The sequence below is a fragment of the Terrapene carolina genome, unplaced genomic scaffold (genome assembly GCF_002925995.2).
Source record: "Terrapene carolina triunguis isolate 2854851 unplaced genomic scaffold, T_m_triunguis-2.0 Scaffold96, whole genome shotgun sequence".
NCBI lineage: Eukaryota > Metazoa > Chordata > Testudines > Emydidae > Terrapene > Terrapene triunguis.
The window spans coordinates 14506969-14522755 of record NW_020664447.1 but is presented as its reverse complement, the minus strand read 5'-3'; the positions used below and the strand labels follow the sequence as shown (position 1 = coordinate 14522755).

The 15787-nt window shown below is 38.7% G+C and overlaps 1 protein-coding gene across 2 annotated transcripts in view; it reads right to left on the bottom strand.

The window, feature by feature from the left end:
• Window positions 1–1293: 1293 nt before the first annotated feature.
• Window positions 1294–15787, bottom strand: part of LIN7C (lin-7 homolog C, crumbs cell polarity complex component) — a 19807-nt gene continuing 5313 nt past the window's right edge. The window contains exons 2-5 of one of the 2 annotated variants that reach the window (XM_024214851.2): window positions 9939–10057; window positions 8420–8491; window positions 7882–8091; window positions 1294–4101 (exon numbers count right to left, since the gene is read on the bottom strand). In XM_024214851.2, coding sequence (XP_024070619.1) covers window positions 3946–4101; window positions 7882–8091; window positions 8420–8491; window positions 9939–10057 — 557 coding nt within the window. In that variant the 3' untranslated portion in view covers window positions 1294–3945. The remainder of the gene's footprint in view (window positions 4102–7881; window positions 8092–8419; window positions 8492–9938; window positions 10058–15787) is intronic. The other variant, XM_024214852.2, reaches the window with a different exon arrangement.

Sequence of the window (15787 nt, the reverse complement as noted above, 5' to 3'; positions counted from 1 at the left end):
TGTTTTTTTGTTTTGTATATTAAAGGTGGGGTATGGTCACATTTAGAAATCTCATGGTTTATGAATATGGATCATATTGGGAATGGAATTTTCCACTATGACAAAACTGAAATTACACAAAAGCTCAAGAATTCAAGCAGATACAAAGCTGTTTATGCTGCTTTCAAGACATACTACAGAACCCATTTAGCTCCATATGAATTATTCCTGTCTCATAAAAGGCAGGCTTTCAGAGTTTGTTATTCTAGAACAGCCAAAGCCAAATGTTGGCTATGAATTAGAATATTATTTTAATAGTAACCTAATTTACATTAAACTGAAAAGTTACTTTTAATCTTGGTCGGTCAGAGGAAACTAAAACAGCATCTCCTGTCCACATTCTATTATGGATCACTGTGATAGTAATGGATAGGTAGATAGATCAGTGAGCACTTAATTTAACTCCACTTCTGGAATGTTATGACAGTTCACAAATGTTGGACTTGGAGAAGCTATTTTAGCTATTAAGTCTGTTTTTCAGATTACAGGCTGCATGACTAAAACATGACTCAACAGGAATAAAGTGATAAGGAAATATTTATTCAGGAAGTACAAATGACTACAGAATACTTTTGATCTTTCAGCAATCTTCCCCCATTTTTTCCTTGTAACTGTGTTAATCTATGTCCCATTCATGTTATTTTGTTGTTCATATGAAGACATTATCTGCTCTATTAACGGCTAGAACGTCAACGATACAAGAAGTGAAAATTAAGGACTTGTGTATTTACTTGAATACACAATCCAGTCTAGTAAAAAACAATATCCTTTTAATATAGATAAGCTTGGACACTAAAAATCAGCATTTTGTTCAGTACTGAAGTGTTATATCCCAAGCCAGGCATATTTTATCAAAGAAGATAATGACCTTACAAGGTAGTCATAGCAATTCAGGTACTCATCTGAGACAGATGGCAGTACCTCCATAATCACAGGAATTTTTCACTAGTCTTTCTATTAACTCCAGACAGATGCAAAATAAGGTAAAAAAAGTGAGACCCTCAAACCCAACCCAATCAGCTGTTAAGAGAGCAGACCAAAATGTAAACTTGATAGGATTAACTTCCACACATGCATTTTAATTTGCATAGCCATATGCACCTGATATGAATATGCTCAGCTCCATGAGTGATTCTGAATTGCCAGCCACAGCTAGTGAGATTTTGAATAGCCAGTCACAACATACTCTTTCATAAGGTTCACTGGAAGTAGAGTAGCAAATGAGGAAGCAAAAAAAACCTACACACAAAAATGTGTAATTCCACCTCTTTATTTTCTGTGTTCCTAAAATCCAGGGCCTCTCAACAGCAACAGGTGCATAACATCATCCACAGAAATTATATCTGTCCTTAACTCATAATGGTGTGCCCAAGTATTGCATGTGTAGGGACTGTGTACTAACACAGTGCAGCCCCTGCACCTACTCAGTTGTAGTAAAGAATTTAAGTTTCTTGGTGACTTTTAACCCATCCTTACTTTAAAAATTACAGAGCTTTCAGACCATGCAAGAGGACAGACTGCTAATGTAAATAATTGCAATTTTAGAACAAAAAAACAGGTAATTTCAATTGTTTTTTTAATTAACCCAACCCCCAACACACACATACAATAGCATGTATGCCAAGCTTCAACCCAAAGAGTTTTGGAACAGTTGATTTACTGAATTCAAAAGCCATAGTTTATAATGGAAATGCTAATGCATTTACCTATAGCAGCTCTAGCTACACTAAAGTAAATATTTCTTTAGGGTAACAAAACACATTGCTTTACCCAGTAACACAAGGTATACGAGTTTTATAATACATATTACTGTCTTTACTTGTACTCATACTTCTCTTTTATATATAAAGCTCTAAAAACAATTCTCTACTATTTTACAATTAAATTAAAGCATTTCCATGATTGGATTAACTACTGATTTTGGTCTAAATATTTTAAACATTAATCATTCCATAAAAATATACAGTTCAAAACATGGTCCCACCAGTAAGAAGCAGCCTTCTGAAACAGGCTAATGATACTCAACCATGTAATTCAGTGCTCAATATCATCTAATTGATAAATATTCATATTCCATTTCAGACTCTACTCTCAAAAATCTTTAAAATACTATCTTTACAGTCTTACAATGCTTACAAACATCCAGAAAGGGTTCACATTTCTAACTTGCTTGTAGCAACCATGCAAGTGTTATTACTTATACACTGGGCCAGCTAAGCATAAACTTCATGCCATCATTTTTAAAAAATTTAACCTTTTACCATCTTTCATACAGTGGAATTAAGTTTACAACTGACTTCATGTTATTCCATGTGAACACAGATTAGAGATGAGCCAGACACTCCAAACTGCACTTTTCCGTTTAAACCTCTAAGAACTAACTTGTTTACAGTCAGTAGGATGCACTTTGAGCTGCCTTTCAATTGAACAGACACCCAGTGTACTGTCAAGCTACCTCTAGATGTATACTAAGAGGTGAAGTCATTACAAAAAAGGGCACAATCCAGAACTTGGTAGATTCCAAGAAGTATGTAGCTGTTCAAAAATGTAATCGTCTCAACTGTGCTTAAAAATAACACTGCACCACAACTGAGGGAGTCATTAGCCACTTCACATCTGGAGGCATCTGATCTGCAGATTTCCTCATTCCTACCCCAAAGCAGGTAACACCACATTCTCTATTCATGGTATATTATGATACTGCTCATTCTGGACTAGAAACCAGAAGAATCAGATTTCTCCAGATTAGAAGTAGCTAATAATATTGTTAAAATACGTTATCCGTATTTTTCTTCTTTTGGAATCTTACAGACAATTTTGTGAGGTTCGTTAACTTTTGCAGGTCACTATAGCTGTCAACCAGGATATCCCACACCACTGTTTAGTCTCACAAAAGGGAAAATCTTTATTAATTTAGGTATTAACTACCCCCAATCCTATGTGACTCATCTCTATAAATTATAGGATTGCAATAGGACAAATTCAAATCCCAGTTAGGACAAATACCTTTTAAAACAAGAAGTGGAAAAGTCAGGGAAATACATATGAAATTCTTTCTGCATTGCATTAAATATACTGTTCTTTTTTCTGAATATGAATAAACATGGATACAATCAAGATGAATTGCAATCAATATACAACTTTTCTCTAATTGCTCAAAAATTAGTATAAAATAATATAAATTGTAGGAATGATTGTTCCAGATTTTTAGATGTCAATTATTAAAAAATCATTTATAAGTGAATGTTCATTGTAAATTATTTACAGAAGAGGTAACAAAATTTCCAAGTTAACATTTATCATAGTGAGTTATGACCTAGCATATATGTAAAAACAATGCACTCATCAAAAATTACAAAATCCTGTACTTATTACCAACTACACAATAAGTCATGATTAGCTTTATGTAGCTGATTTACAGTATGCTTTTAAGAAGAAAAGTGCCAAAACTGTTATTCTCCGACACTTCATAGGTAAAAGTCTTTGATTTTTTAATCATTAAGCACAAAAATGTTTTGAAGATGACTTTCATCAATTTTAAAATAATGCCAAATGAAAATCTTTAGAAAAAAGAATGTTACAAATGTAAAGTACATCTTATTAAAAATGCATTTTAAAAAAGTCTATAAATTTGTCTTGACAGTTAAAGATTTTATTTGCAAAAGATCTGTAAGAACAACTGGATAGAAATGCTCATGTAAACTATTTTTTCAAGAAGCATTTGGGTGTTTTAGAACTAAGCGATGTTAATAGGGAAGGCATTTATAAAATTGCCAACAGATTTTTTTTTTTTCTCCAACGGATAGATCTTTTATAGTTTAGGGCAGTTCATGTTGTTAGGTCACAAATCAAACTGTTAATTGTAAAACTGAATATAATTTTCTCCATAAATTATAGTGTACAGTATTAGTTCTGTTGCCTGCGTTTTGCCGATCTCATTTTTTCAAATCGTGACTCCATCTCTTCCAGGACCTTTGGTGTGTAACGTACAACTAACTTAACCTTTCCTTGAGCTGCTTTCAGCAGTTCTACTGCCTTTTCATGGTGTTCTCCTTCAACGCTCTGTAAAGCATAAACCATTAAATACTACATTAGCAAAGAACACAAGTGTTGCAGAAGATTCTTTAGCTCCTTTGTTACACAAAAAAATTCCATTATAATAATAAACTAGAAGTATGGCAGGTTTGAAACTGTAATGCAAGGGGCGCTATCACCCAGTTGAAGACCTGAAGCTTCAACAAGTCACCAAACAAATGGTGATGGCAGACTTTGCATTTTCTTTTCTAACTAGCGTAAAAAAAAGTCATGTGGAAATGAGTGCCAAGCAACTAATTTATCATGGGAGACAGGGAACAAGCAGACATACTCAGAGTCACTAGAGTTTATGTTTTACACACACAATAAGTACAATAAGAGAAACATTTTAAAACATGGTCCTTTAGGTTTTAAAGTCTACATTTAATAGAATTTATAAAAATTTCCCTCCAGACAAATAGTATTTAGCAACTTCTCCCCACCACTGCATCCGTTATAAGATCCAGGCATCATATGTTTTATCATCAATCAGCAAAAGTTATTTCTCCCAACTTTATTATAGTTATCAAAACAATTACATTACTATCCCAAGCCTACCTCCCACTGCTGCTATTAGAAGCTAGAAGGCAGGTGGTGTACCTGTTGATTGGAGGGTTTCCCCGTTACTATAAAATTACTTACAAAAAGAAAGACAACAGTTAAAAAAAAACCAAGTTATTTCTCTTCTATCAAATTTAGAAAATGTGCTTGGATATTTTCATTTTTTGTTATTCAGCTGGATGCACAAGTCGTTCTCTTTTAAAAATGGCATGAGAAGCTTGTAAGAATACATGGTGTCAGTAAGAGATTTGAAAAAAATCAATTGCAAAATAATATGTGAGATTGCTTACAGTTTCTAAACTATGTCTATACAAATATATTTGAATTCTGTTGTAAACAATATACTAAATGTTACTAGTATAAAAATTCTGGAAAGACCATTAAAATCTTTTAATGGACAAAAGTCTAGTTTTCAAAATATTCTCTATTAGCTAGGTTCTGGCAAAGGCATAAACATTAAAGCCTTTGCAACAATACACTGAAGCGTGTTAGTGCTAAGTGTGACAGATATTGCAGCCACATGCAGTGTCTTTGGTGAACAGATTGTATTAAATTTATTATTGTTTTATGTATCATTGTGAGCCAGAGACCATATGCAACTCTATGAGGAGAGGGTTTCCACAGGTCCTTCAGGAACTAAAAACAATGTGGGGGTGGGTGGGTGATTACTACAGTTCCTGAGATTGTAAACAGTCCCAGAGAAGTACCAATCCCTAGGGTGGCTTGCATATATTGATCCAGGCTGCATTTTTCCAGACACTAAGAAACAAAGAAAGGCCTTTTGTTATAAACGGATGAGCTTGAACTGACTTGGGGTCTTCTTTTTGATTCAACAAAACAGGCAGGAACTTGGATCCAGGGGAACCGCAATCCTTGGATTGAAAGGTTGGAAATACTTTGGTCTACTGGGGCTCCATAAAACAGATGAGCAATTCCTAGTATGTTTAGTGTGGGGTTTAAAACTATTTATTGTTGGGTTTCTTTTTTAAATGTTTTCTCTGCAATGCTTTTGACCTAAGAATAAATGTACTTTGCTTTGTTACAGTTGTGTGGTCACTGGTTAACAACAAACAAAACAAAAAACCAAAGCAAAACAACACTGACATTGTCCTCAGAGAGAAAGCAATACTCAGGGCCTTAGGCAGACTAGCTTGCTGGAGATATCACAGTGTAAGGCAGGCAGCTGTACAGCCTAAAATTCCCCATCAGAAAGGAGAGAGCCATGAATTTCCATCCAAGAAAGGTGACTGGTGGGAATCTGAAATGGGCACCCTTGAGGGACCACGGAGGGGGAATACAGGTGCAGTTACTCCTGAAACTGTGACACTAAGTTAATTCTGAATACAGTTATTAAAAACAGGTCCGTTGCATATTAAATATATTAAGATGTTAAGAATGTGCTCAGAGGTATGAGGAGGAGATTTCTTCATTTAAAATTGGTAACATAAAACCAATGTACCTTACATGTGCATGAACACACATCCCAGTTTTATTTATTTTTATAAATATATATTTAAATTTATGCCCACTGTCTGCTAAGCGGGGGTTGTTGGGGTTTTTTTGGAGTGTCTGTGGGTGAGGAAGGCAGAAGAAAGCCACTTGAGCCTTATGGATTCTGGTGCCAGTTCTATGCTTGTCTCAGTATATTTTAGAGCAACTTGGGAACTTCTATAAAGATACACTGGCTATGCCAAGGAACCATGGTACCAGCACAGAACAGCTGTAGCACTTTGGCCAGGACCCCTTCCCATTCCATATGCTGGGGGCTGCAGAACCAGGTGGCTTAAGAGATGACTATGCCTGCTAGGGATATCCCCATGTTGGGGACATCTAATAGCTCTCCAATTCCTTTGCATCACAAGAGTGGCTCTGGTTACAGACTACAGGATTGAATTAAAACCTACGTTGTAAAATAAGGTTAGGTATGTACAAGTAGTTACTAGAGCCTGAATTTTAACTAGTACATATAAATAAAGAGTTTTTGAAAGTACAATCAAAACTTGTGTAGTTCACTCAGAGCTGTCTCAGAGTATCTGAGGAGCAAGAATTGTTCTATAAAAATATACACCAAAATAATTTTAAAACCTTTTAGCAGTCTCCTTTTCCTCATCACCCAGAAGGCCACAGGTTGGTATTTTATGTGTTGTGCCTTTTATGCATCTTCAGCCTAAATGGATGCTGAATTTAAAAAAAATCAGTGACTGAGTTTAAAATACATGCTCCTTTTTATAAGAAACTGGAGGAATTGTTTTTAAAATCTCAGCACTTAGGTGAAAAAAATCACAGTCCCTGCAAAAATTACTTTATAGCTTGCACTTTGTCTCAGTTTTCAGTCTCCAGCCGCATTTTTATCAGGACGATGACAACATCAAAGGACCGTCAGATTATCTTGCCTTAGATTGAATGGTTTTGGTACTTACCTTACAAGATGCAAAAATTCACATTATTAAAAGTCTGCAACATCAGGGACACATGTAGCAGAACCACCTTAACACCACTGTAACTAGAGCTGAATGAATAATTGCTTTTTAGGTTTGGTGGCCAAACCAAAAAAATAATTGCAAACTAAAACTGATTCCCCTGCCTGTTTTTCTTGCTGAAATGAAAAAGCAAAAAAACTCTCTTCGGTCAGTTCAAAACGACATTTTGAAATGGTACAGGCTGATTCCCAACAGTTTGTTTCAAAAATTTCAAAACAAACCATTTTGACTTTTGAATTTTTTTTCCAGTTTTTATTCAGCAGAAACCATTCACTGAATTTGACCCCAATTTGCAAATAGTTTTGGTTGCACCAAAAAAGGATTTTTCAGCAAATTTACTATTTGTTGAAAAAATTATGCCCATCTGTAATTGTAAAACTATTTCATAAGGTAATAAAACAGTTTGCTTCAAAATAGAGTACTTAATATTTGGCTTTATTTATCCTCCCATGCTCTGAAATATTGCCTCAGGTAATGGTATACTTGTATTACCATTTAGTGAATTCATGTACAATAGCAAAGCATAGTCCAAGAACTCTTGTCATACTCAAGTTTTTGTCCAATATCCTAGTCTTGCTAATTATGAATCAACTGCAAACAGCAGGATGAGATTTCTATCTTTGCCAACACTAAAAAAAGGTACCAGGCTTATGCAGACTACAGTCTCTATACACCCTCAAGTGGACACAAGTAGTTACTACAACTGAAAGTTAAAGCCAATTCCTACCACTCCGTTTACAGAAAGAAGCTGGTCTCCACGTTTCAGTCCCCCATGTCTATCAGCTATACCGCCTGGGATAATTCGAGAGATATAGATTGGAGAGTTTTGCTCTTTGCCTCCCATAATGTTGAATCCAAGACCTTCTTCTGTTTTTGGCAGTTCAACAACTCTGGGATGTGAATGACCTTCACTGGCAGCAAATGCAGCAACTGTGGCCTATAAGAAACAAAACTATTTACTTTTTCTTAAAATCAGAATCTTAGAAAGTCTCCATCTCTTATAGTCAGAGGTGGTAAGCATTTGAAAAGGTTTTTGAGACAGACAATGAAGTAAAAATAATGTGTATCCTAGGTACCAACATCAGAATATGAAAACTAAGGGGCATTTTGAATTAAATAAAAATGAATGTCATGAAAGACTTGTTATTTCAAAGATCTTGTTCATACAACTGACAGATTAACAGGTCATATCAGGAGGAGACATCTAGATCACCCTTTTTGTGACAAACTATTACATTCTATTCTAGTTATAGTAAGACTTTTACCTTTGCTGTAGCATTAGCTCTCACTTCTGGGCTACTGCTGATGTCCACAGTTTCATATACGTGCTCATATACCTTTAGGACAAAGTTATTTAGTAGGTACATAATTTAATGGGAAAAATGAATAGATAGGTTTTCTGCTTAGATGGTGTGACAAATAATCTACTGTGTTAGATGTGTGACAAGAGATCAATACTTCTGCTGCTACTCTCAAAATTGCATTTCCTAATTGGGAGAAAAAGGGTATGTGCCTGAAAGAGAACGAATCTGCCCTATTGGAAAACCACCTCTAGCTGAGGCCATGTCTACACATAAAGCACTGTAATGGCACAGCTGTACCGACACAGCTGCGCCGCTGCAGTGCATCTGGTGAAGACGCACTACGCTGACAGGAGAGCTCTCCCATCGGCATAAAAAATCCAGCTTCGCGAGCAGCAGAAGCTCTCCTGCAGATATAGCGCTGTGCACACGAGCACTTATGTCAGTGTAACTTATGTCACTCAGGGTGGAATATTCACACCCCTGAACGACAAGTTTTGTAGATATAGGTTGTAGCATAGACATAGCCTGAGACAGGACTGAGACAGTAAGTCACACCTTCCCCTGGGTCTACTGAATGGGCCATTCAAGCACAGTGAATATCACTGCTATCACTGAAACCAAAAGCGATAGTTGGATCTGCAGCTACTCCCACCCACGCCCATACAACTGGAAGAACCATTCCGAGTGCAGGTAAGGGAGTGAGAGCCTTGGGGAGATGCTAATTAATGCTAGAACAGAATGTTAATCATAAGGCAGAGACAGAAGAGCGTCAGATTTGTACTGACTCACAGCTTGCCTCCACTACTAAAAAAAGATGCATTTTTTACCTCAGGGTAACTAATGCGCATGAGCTATCTCATAACAATACTGTGAAGACAAGACACTTTTGTTTTACTACAAAGGTCTTTTGTTTTACTCACTGAGGTCAAACTCTGGCCAGTTTACCTTGTGGTAAAAAAAGTGTCTTGTCTTCACTGTGTCTTTACCTTGTGATAGATCGCGTGTTAGTTACCCTGAGGTAAAAAACACAGCCTCCTCCCCACCCACTCCCTTTTTTTTTTTTTTTTTTTTAGTAGTGAAGACAAGCCCTCACTTGCACTTTAGGGTACAGATGCTTGTAGCTGAAGGAAAGTCAGACCCTCAAACTCTCTCTCCAAGAAAAGTGTGAATTGTTAATTGGCTTTCTGTAACCTAAGATAATATATTCTTATCTAGGTTACTTTGGGGCAAAATTTAAATCTAAGTATGTTAAGACAATTGTTCATTTTGTTTTAAATCCTTCCCTACTTTTTTTTTTTTATATAGAATTAAGCCCCAAAGTTTGCAGATAATAGATTTGAGGTCAGATTAAAAAGTAATTCAAAACAAACTCTTGTAACAGCTAGCTTTGTTCCTGCTCAGTAGGTACAACAGTACATGTTAGAAGCAGGCATATATCTGGTATTTTTGGTTGCTATTTGTTTATGCCAGGTTAACTTACCTCTCTCACAGCATTACAGAACTCACTTTGAAGAACCCTTTGCAAAGCCTGTAGTTTTTGTGGTGGTACTTCTCCACTCCTCTGTAATTTTTCCAGCAACTCAATAGCTCTGCAGATGTCTGGGAAAAGATAGAATATTGATAATGATGAACACCTGACTTTTACTCAGAGAATGTTCTTTTAGTGCGTTCATGCGCACACATACACACCACTTTGTAAGTCAGAATTAAGGATGCTTAAATGCGTTTCCTTTAACACAATCACTAAATACCACTGAGAAGACACCAGTTAATGCATCAACATCCAGGCCTTCCCTCCTCCAATGACTCCTTGCATATCTCATCTTCAGGATCCTCATATGTTAAATCTACTTCTCCCTCTGATCCTTTGAATCCGTTCCTAGTTGCCTGTACCACTTTCCACGCCCCATCAATGTGTGCTTTTTATGGTCCCTGTCTCATTCTCCATTCTACTTTGTTTAAAATCAACATTGATCAATATCAGCATTGACACATGGAATGAGGAAGGGGACTACACAGGGTAGAAAAAAAAGAATGAGTAGAAGGGCTGGTATGGGTATACTGGGTAACAGTGCACACTGTTTCGGTTACCCTGATGATTTATCCACCCTCCACCAGTGGGGAGACCCACTGCCAATATAGCTTCCCAGTCACTGCATATCCTGCATTTCTGGCTTCCTTGCCTTCCTGGCTCTACCTGCCTCCCCAGTTACAGCCCCTACCAACCTCTGAGTCTTGTTGCCTCTATGCCTCCCTTCTATCCATATTTACCCACTGTGACAGAATCTACCCGTGTTCACACCCTACATACTATTGTAATAATTTTTGTACAAGGCATGTCTTGTAAGGTATCATTTGAAAACTCAATTTGCTGGTCAGTATCATCCTGATAAAATATGTGTGGAACATTGTATATAAAGTTATAAGATTTCCCTGTATGATGTTATTAACACATGTTCCAACCCCCATAGCTCTCCCCAAACTAAGGTTGGCAAACAGGTCTATCCTAAACAAAGGAATGTGTACTCTGCTTAATTTGCATTTAAGTAGTAAACAGAGTCATTGGTCAGAGAGGGAAACAAAGAACACTCAAATGGGTGAGAAAAAAAGCAGCAGGGAATATCCTTCCACACAGATTCTCTATCTCCTAGTGCGCAACTGAAAATGTTTTTCAAGAGGGGGACAAGTACCCAAAGGCACCCCTCTCTGTCTCCCTGCCCATGACATGCACAGTATCTGAAGCGAAAAAGGAAGCCAGTGCTGGACTCTGGACAGAGTTTGGTTAGCAAGACTGCTGAAAGCACACAGTGAGAAACTTTGCTTGAATCTGAAATAGCTTGTTAAGGTAGGTATTAAGATGTTTTACTATCTTTATTTTTCTTGTAACCATTTCTGACTTTTATGTCTCATTACTTGGTCTCTCTCTTAGTAGTTAATAAACTTGTTTTATCTAATCTAGTGTGTTCAAGTTGAAGTGCCCGGGTAATGCCATTTGGGGTGATAAGTTATGTGCATATTATTCCTTTAAAGGAATAATGGACTTATAATATTTTGTACTCTCTGGGAGACGGCCGGGCAGTACAGGACATAGATTTCTGGTGGAAATCTGAGTCTGGGGTATGTTGGGGTGACCCTGCAGTATAAGCAAGGCTGGTGAGAGTAAAAGTGTAACCCAAGTGTGGTTGGCAGGCTGCAGTTACATGTAGATGTTCAGGGTGTGGCTTGCAAGCTAGAAGGCTATTTGTGAGTGGCCCAGGTAAGAGCTACTTCACCAAGGCATTGTAAGGCACCCAAGGTTGCAGGGCAGGAGTAACACAACTGCTCATTAGTCTGGATTGTACCCTGGTATGTCACACCTACCCATCTCATCTATGATAGATATTGGCAATGGGAGCTCTTGTCTGGCAGATCTGAGATCAACTGTGAAAAACCACCAGGGCTTTGCTAGATGGAGAAATTACTTGCGTAGCAGAGCTACAAGTTTCACCTGCCAGGCAACTTTGTACAAGCTTCCCCCACTACTTGCCTACATTGTTAAGGCTGAGACATGGTCAGAAGTGGCAAAGAGAATCTTACAGGACAATTGCCTGAAAAAGCAAAGTTCATTGCTCTGCTTATTTTAATTGGTGGAACCACCTATGGATTTTCTGAGGAGAGTTCTGGTCCAACTGACTGGGAGTACAGCTGTCTAAGCTTAAACACTTCATAGGAAGCAGGTATGGACAGAGGAAGGGAAAGCAGATAAAGTCTGTTATTGGGCGACACTAGCCCTTTAAGAGGGAGTAAGGCCAAAGCTGTGACTCATCAGCAAACTTCAACTGGGCTTAAAAGGGGGGGGAGAAAGCTGGCAAGTCAAAGCTGCCTGAGAGCACTGACAGAGAGATAGAGAAGGGCAGGTGAGAGCTGTCTGAGGAGGAACAGAGACCCAGGAAAGAGAAGCAGCGGCAGAGGAGAGCTGGTAGAAAGCCATTGAGAAGAGCAAGAAGTTGATGGCGAGGACTGACCAGAGCTGTGGAAAACCTGCCAAGTTAAAGGAGAGCTTGTGCAGAGGTTCCTAGGAAGAAGAACCACCAGCCTGGTTAGGAGAAGCTGAGCTCAAAACAAGAGTTGATGCTGGAGAGTGGATTTCAGAGCAGGAATAGGACTCATAAGAAGAGAGGCCTGGGTGTTTGGAACACTGTGGGAAGAACTCCTTGCAGCAAGCTTGAGTGGAGGGCTGCAGGAAGCTCAGCTCAGAACATCCCCTGAGCTGGGGTATGACTCTCAGACAGGGAAGCTTGGCTGAGTGGAACAGTGTGGGGAGTTCTTTGCAGGAGCCCTGACTCAGGGCTATGGGACGAGACTTATGGGAGAGAAGCAGGTCTTGGAACTCTCAGGCAGAAGGCCTGGAGAGCGGGGCCCTGGAACAGCAGCTGAATGAACCATGATAAAGTGGTTACTGACCCTCAGATGGGTGACCTGGGAATCATGACCTTTGAATGGGATTGAAGAGCTGCTGGACTGCAACCTTCTTTTACTTCAGGGTTTCAGAAGGATGGTTTTATCATGAATTCTGTGGACTATTGCTGCTATACAGCACCATTCACTAGGGACAGAGACAGATAAAAATAGCTCTCTCTCCTTTCTGGGGGCAAGATGCTACACAAAGCAATTGTTACATGGGAGAAGACAGTGAAATTAAAAAAATAAATAGGAAAAGGAAAAAAGATTCAAGGGGCAGCAGACACTTAACAAGTTTGAGATTGCTTTCACAGAACGCATACACCCTTCCAGTTTTACAAGTACCACAGCGGGGCAAAGATCAGAAGTTTTTCCTCATGCAAATCTACATATACACACAGTACATTACAGCTTTATTTATAAACTGTTCATTCAACCACAAATGCAATAACTTTTGGCTTAAAGGAATTTAGTTATAGGGAGAAATTAGGCAGAGAATGATAAAACTGATTTTTAAGGACAGCTGATAGCTCCATTTTTTTCCAAACAAAGCTTACACAGCATAGTGTGAAAGAGTACCTGAAAAGTTAGATTATTCAATTTGTGACACTGGCAGACCAGATGCCAGCAGCTGAGCACTGACAAAGTCATTGCTGGAAACCAGTCCAGCTCACCTGCGTGTTAGTATGGTTGAGTATTGGACTTATAACTATCTGTCTGGACTTTATGAACTACTAGTAAATTGCTGAACGTATTAATCCTACTTATAATGTCTGTATTCTGTGCTATAAGGTAATACTTAAGTATTTGCTATATAGTTCAGAACATAACTCACCAAACAAGAAAAAACATCACCTAGTACTAAATCCCTATGAAAGATATTTCCTCTTGCCCATCAGGAAGGACTGTCAAAACTAAATGGGCCATTGTGGAACATTGTAATACAAAATTTTGCTAACTGTTCCTGCACAGGCTATGTGCAAAAGGGCTCATCCCATCATCTTGAATTCTGGAAGAAGGAAAAAAAGATAGTGAACAAGAAAATTTGTCATCTCTTTGCTGTTTGAATTCTGACAGGGCTGGAGCTAGGGAACAGATGCAGAGATCCCCCATGGTCAACCTGGGTTAGCTCTAATAGACATTCAGTGCTGACAGATTGGTACAACTCTGTCACCTTTTGAAACCACAGACGGTAACTAATTTGTGTATATATGTTTGCCTGCGTTAACCTGTAAATAATTAATTTCTTTTTCCTGGTTAATAAATCCTTAGTTTGGCTACAAACAGTTGTCTTTGGTGTGATATATAAGGTACCTATTAACCTGGGGTAAATGACTCATCTCTGGGGAGTGGAAGCAACCTGAATCTTTTGTGATCTTTGGTGCATGCCAACTATCATTAAATCCAGCTTGCCTGGGTGACAAGATAGACTGGAGTGCCCAAGGAGACTGTTTGCGACTCCATGGTAAGACTGTTACAGCACTTCAGGGATTCATATTTGTTACTGGGTTGGTGAAATCTAATTACTCCTGGGGGAATTGTGCACCAAAAAATTAAAAAATTCTGTGCACAAGTTAAATTCTGCAAATTTTGTCAAAATACTACTACATCATCACACCAGTTTCAATTATTTTGTTAATTTATTTCAAAATACCTGTCAGCAAGAATGTCTGTAACAATACAGACACACACAAAAGTTCCCTCAGGAGTAGCGAGTTAAAGAAACCCCTACGACAACCCAGTTCCTATTTCTCTGCCCCCTCCCTCCCACAGAGCCCAGCCATGCCCCTCACCCCCCCCAGCCCAGACACTCACACTCCCTACCCTCCAGAGGCCAGCTGCACATCCCCCCTCCTCCAACACTTTCACCCCTTAGCCCCAAAGGACAGCCCAACCCCCCCCCCCCCACGCCCAGACATTCACCCCCTCTCCTCCCCAGAGCCCAGCCACACACACACCCCAGCCAAGACACTCACAGCCCCTACCCCACAAAGACCAGGGATCCAGAGCGAGAAACAGCTTGATGCTGGGTCCCAGGCTTACACAGAGTTTCCTGCGCGCTGCCATCTCCTTCCTTCAGGGCATGTGGAACTGTAGCTGCTGGGAACCCTTCAGTTCCTTCCCCCTGGCTTTGTCTTCTATTTGCGAGCTGGGCTATGCCAGGTTCAGCAGCCCCTAGTGGTGGCCAACATCTCTGCTGCCCATTTCTATGTGGGGGAAGGAAATTCTGCAAGCACAACATTAATTTCTGCAAAATTCCGCATTGCGCAGTAGCGCAGAATTCCCCCAGAGCTATCTAATTATAGAACACACATCCAATTTGGAGTGTCTGCCCTGCTTTTTGACAATCTGCCTTGAGGTTGGCACTCTGTCGTGAACCACTCCAGACAGTGTGATGCTCTTTTAGTGAACATTTAATGTTGCAAAACAAGTCTTAGAACGCCTAGAAATACATTTTTTTTTTAAATGCAAAGCTGATTTGGTTTAATTTTTTCCCAATATCGAGTCAGGATCTGTTAACATGTTCCTCTGACACAATAAAACATTTCCCACCGGAATCAAACACTGCATAAATAATTTCATTATATAACCATAACAGTAGTACTATTACATGTGTTGTGGAGTCTAACATTCCTTTCTGTAGTAAGTCTTCCATTGTTTGCACTTCATGCTGAACTAGACTGAACTGTCCATCCCATCTAAAGCATTTATAATCTTCTGATTACTAGTGTCTGGATGCCAAATATTCTATTTTGAAACAAAACCTTTTTGCCAAACAGATATCATGCTAGGGTTTGACCACCTCCCCTTCATTCTTCAGTTTCTACTATTCAAGAAAGGAACCTGATGAAAGGGCTTTTTTTTTTTTTTTTTTTTTTTTTTTTTTTT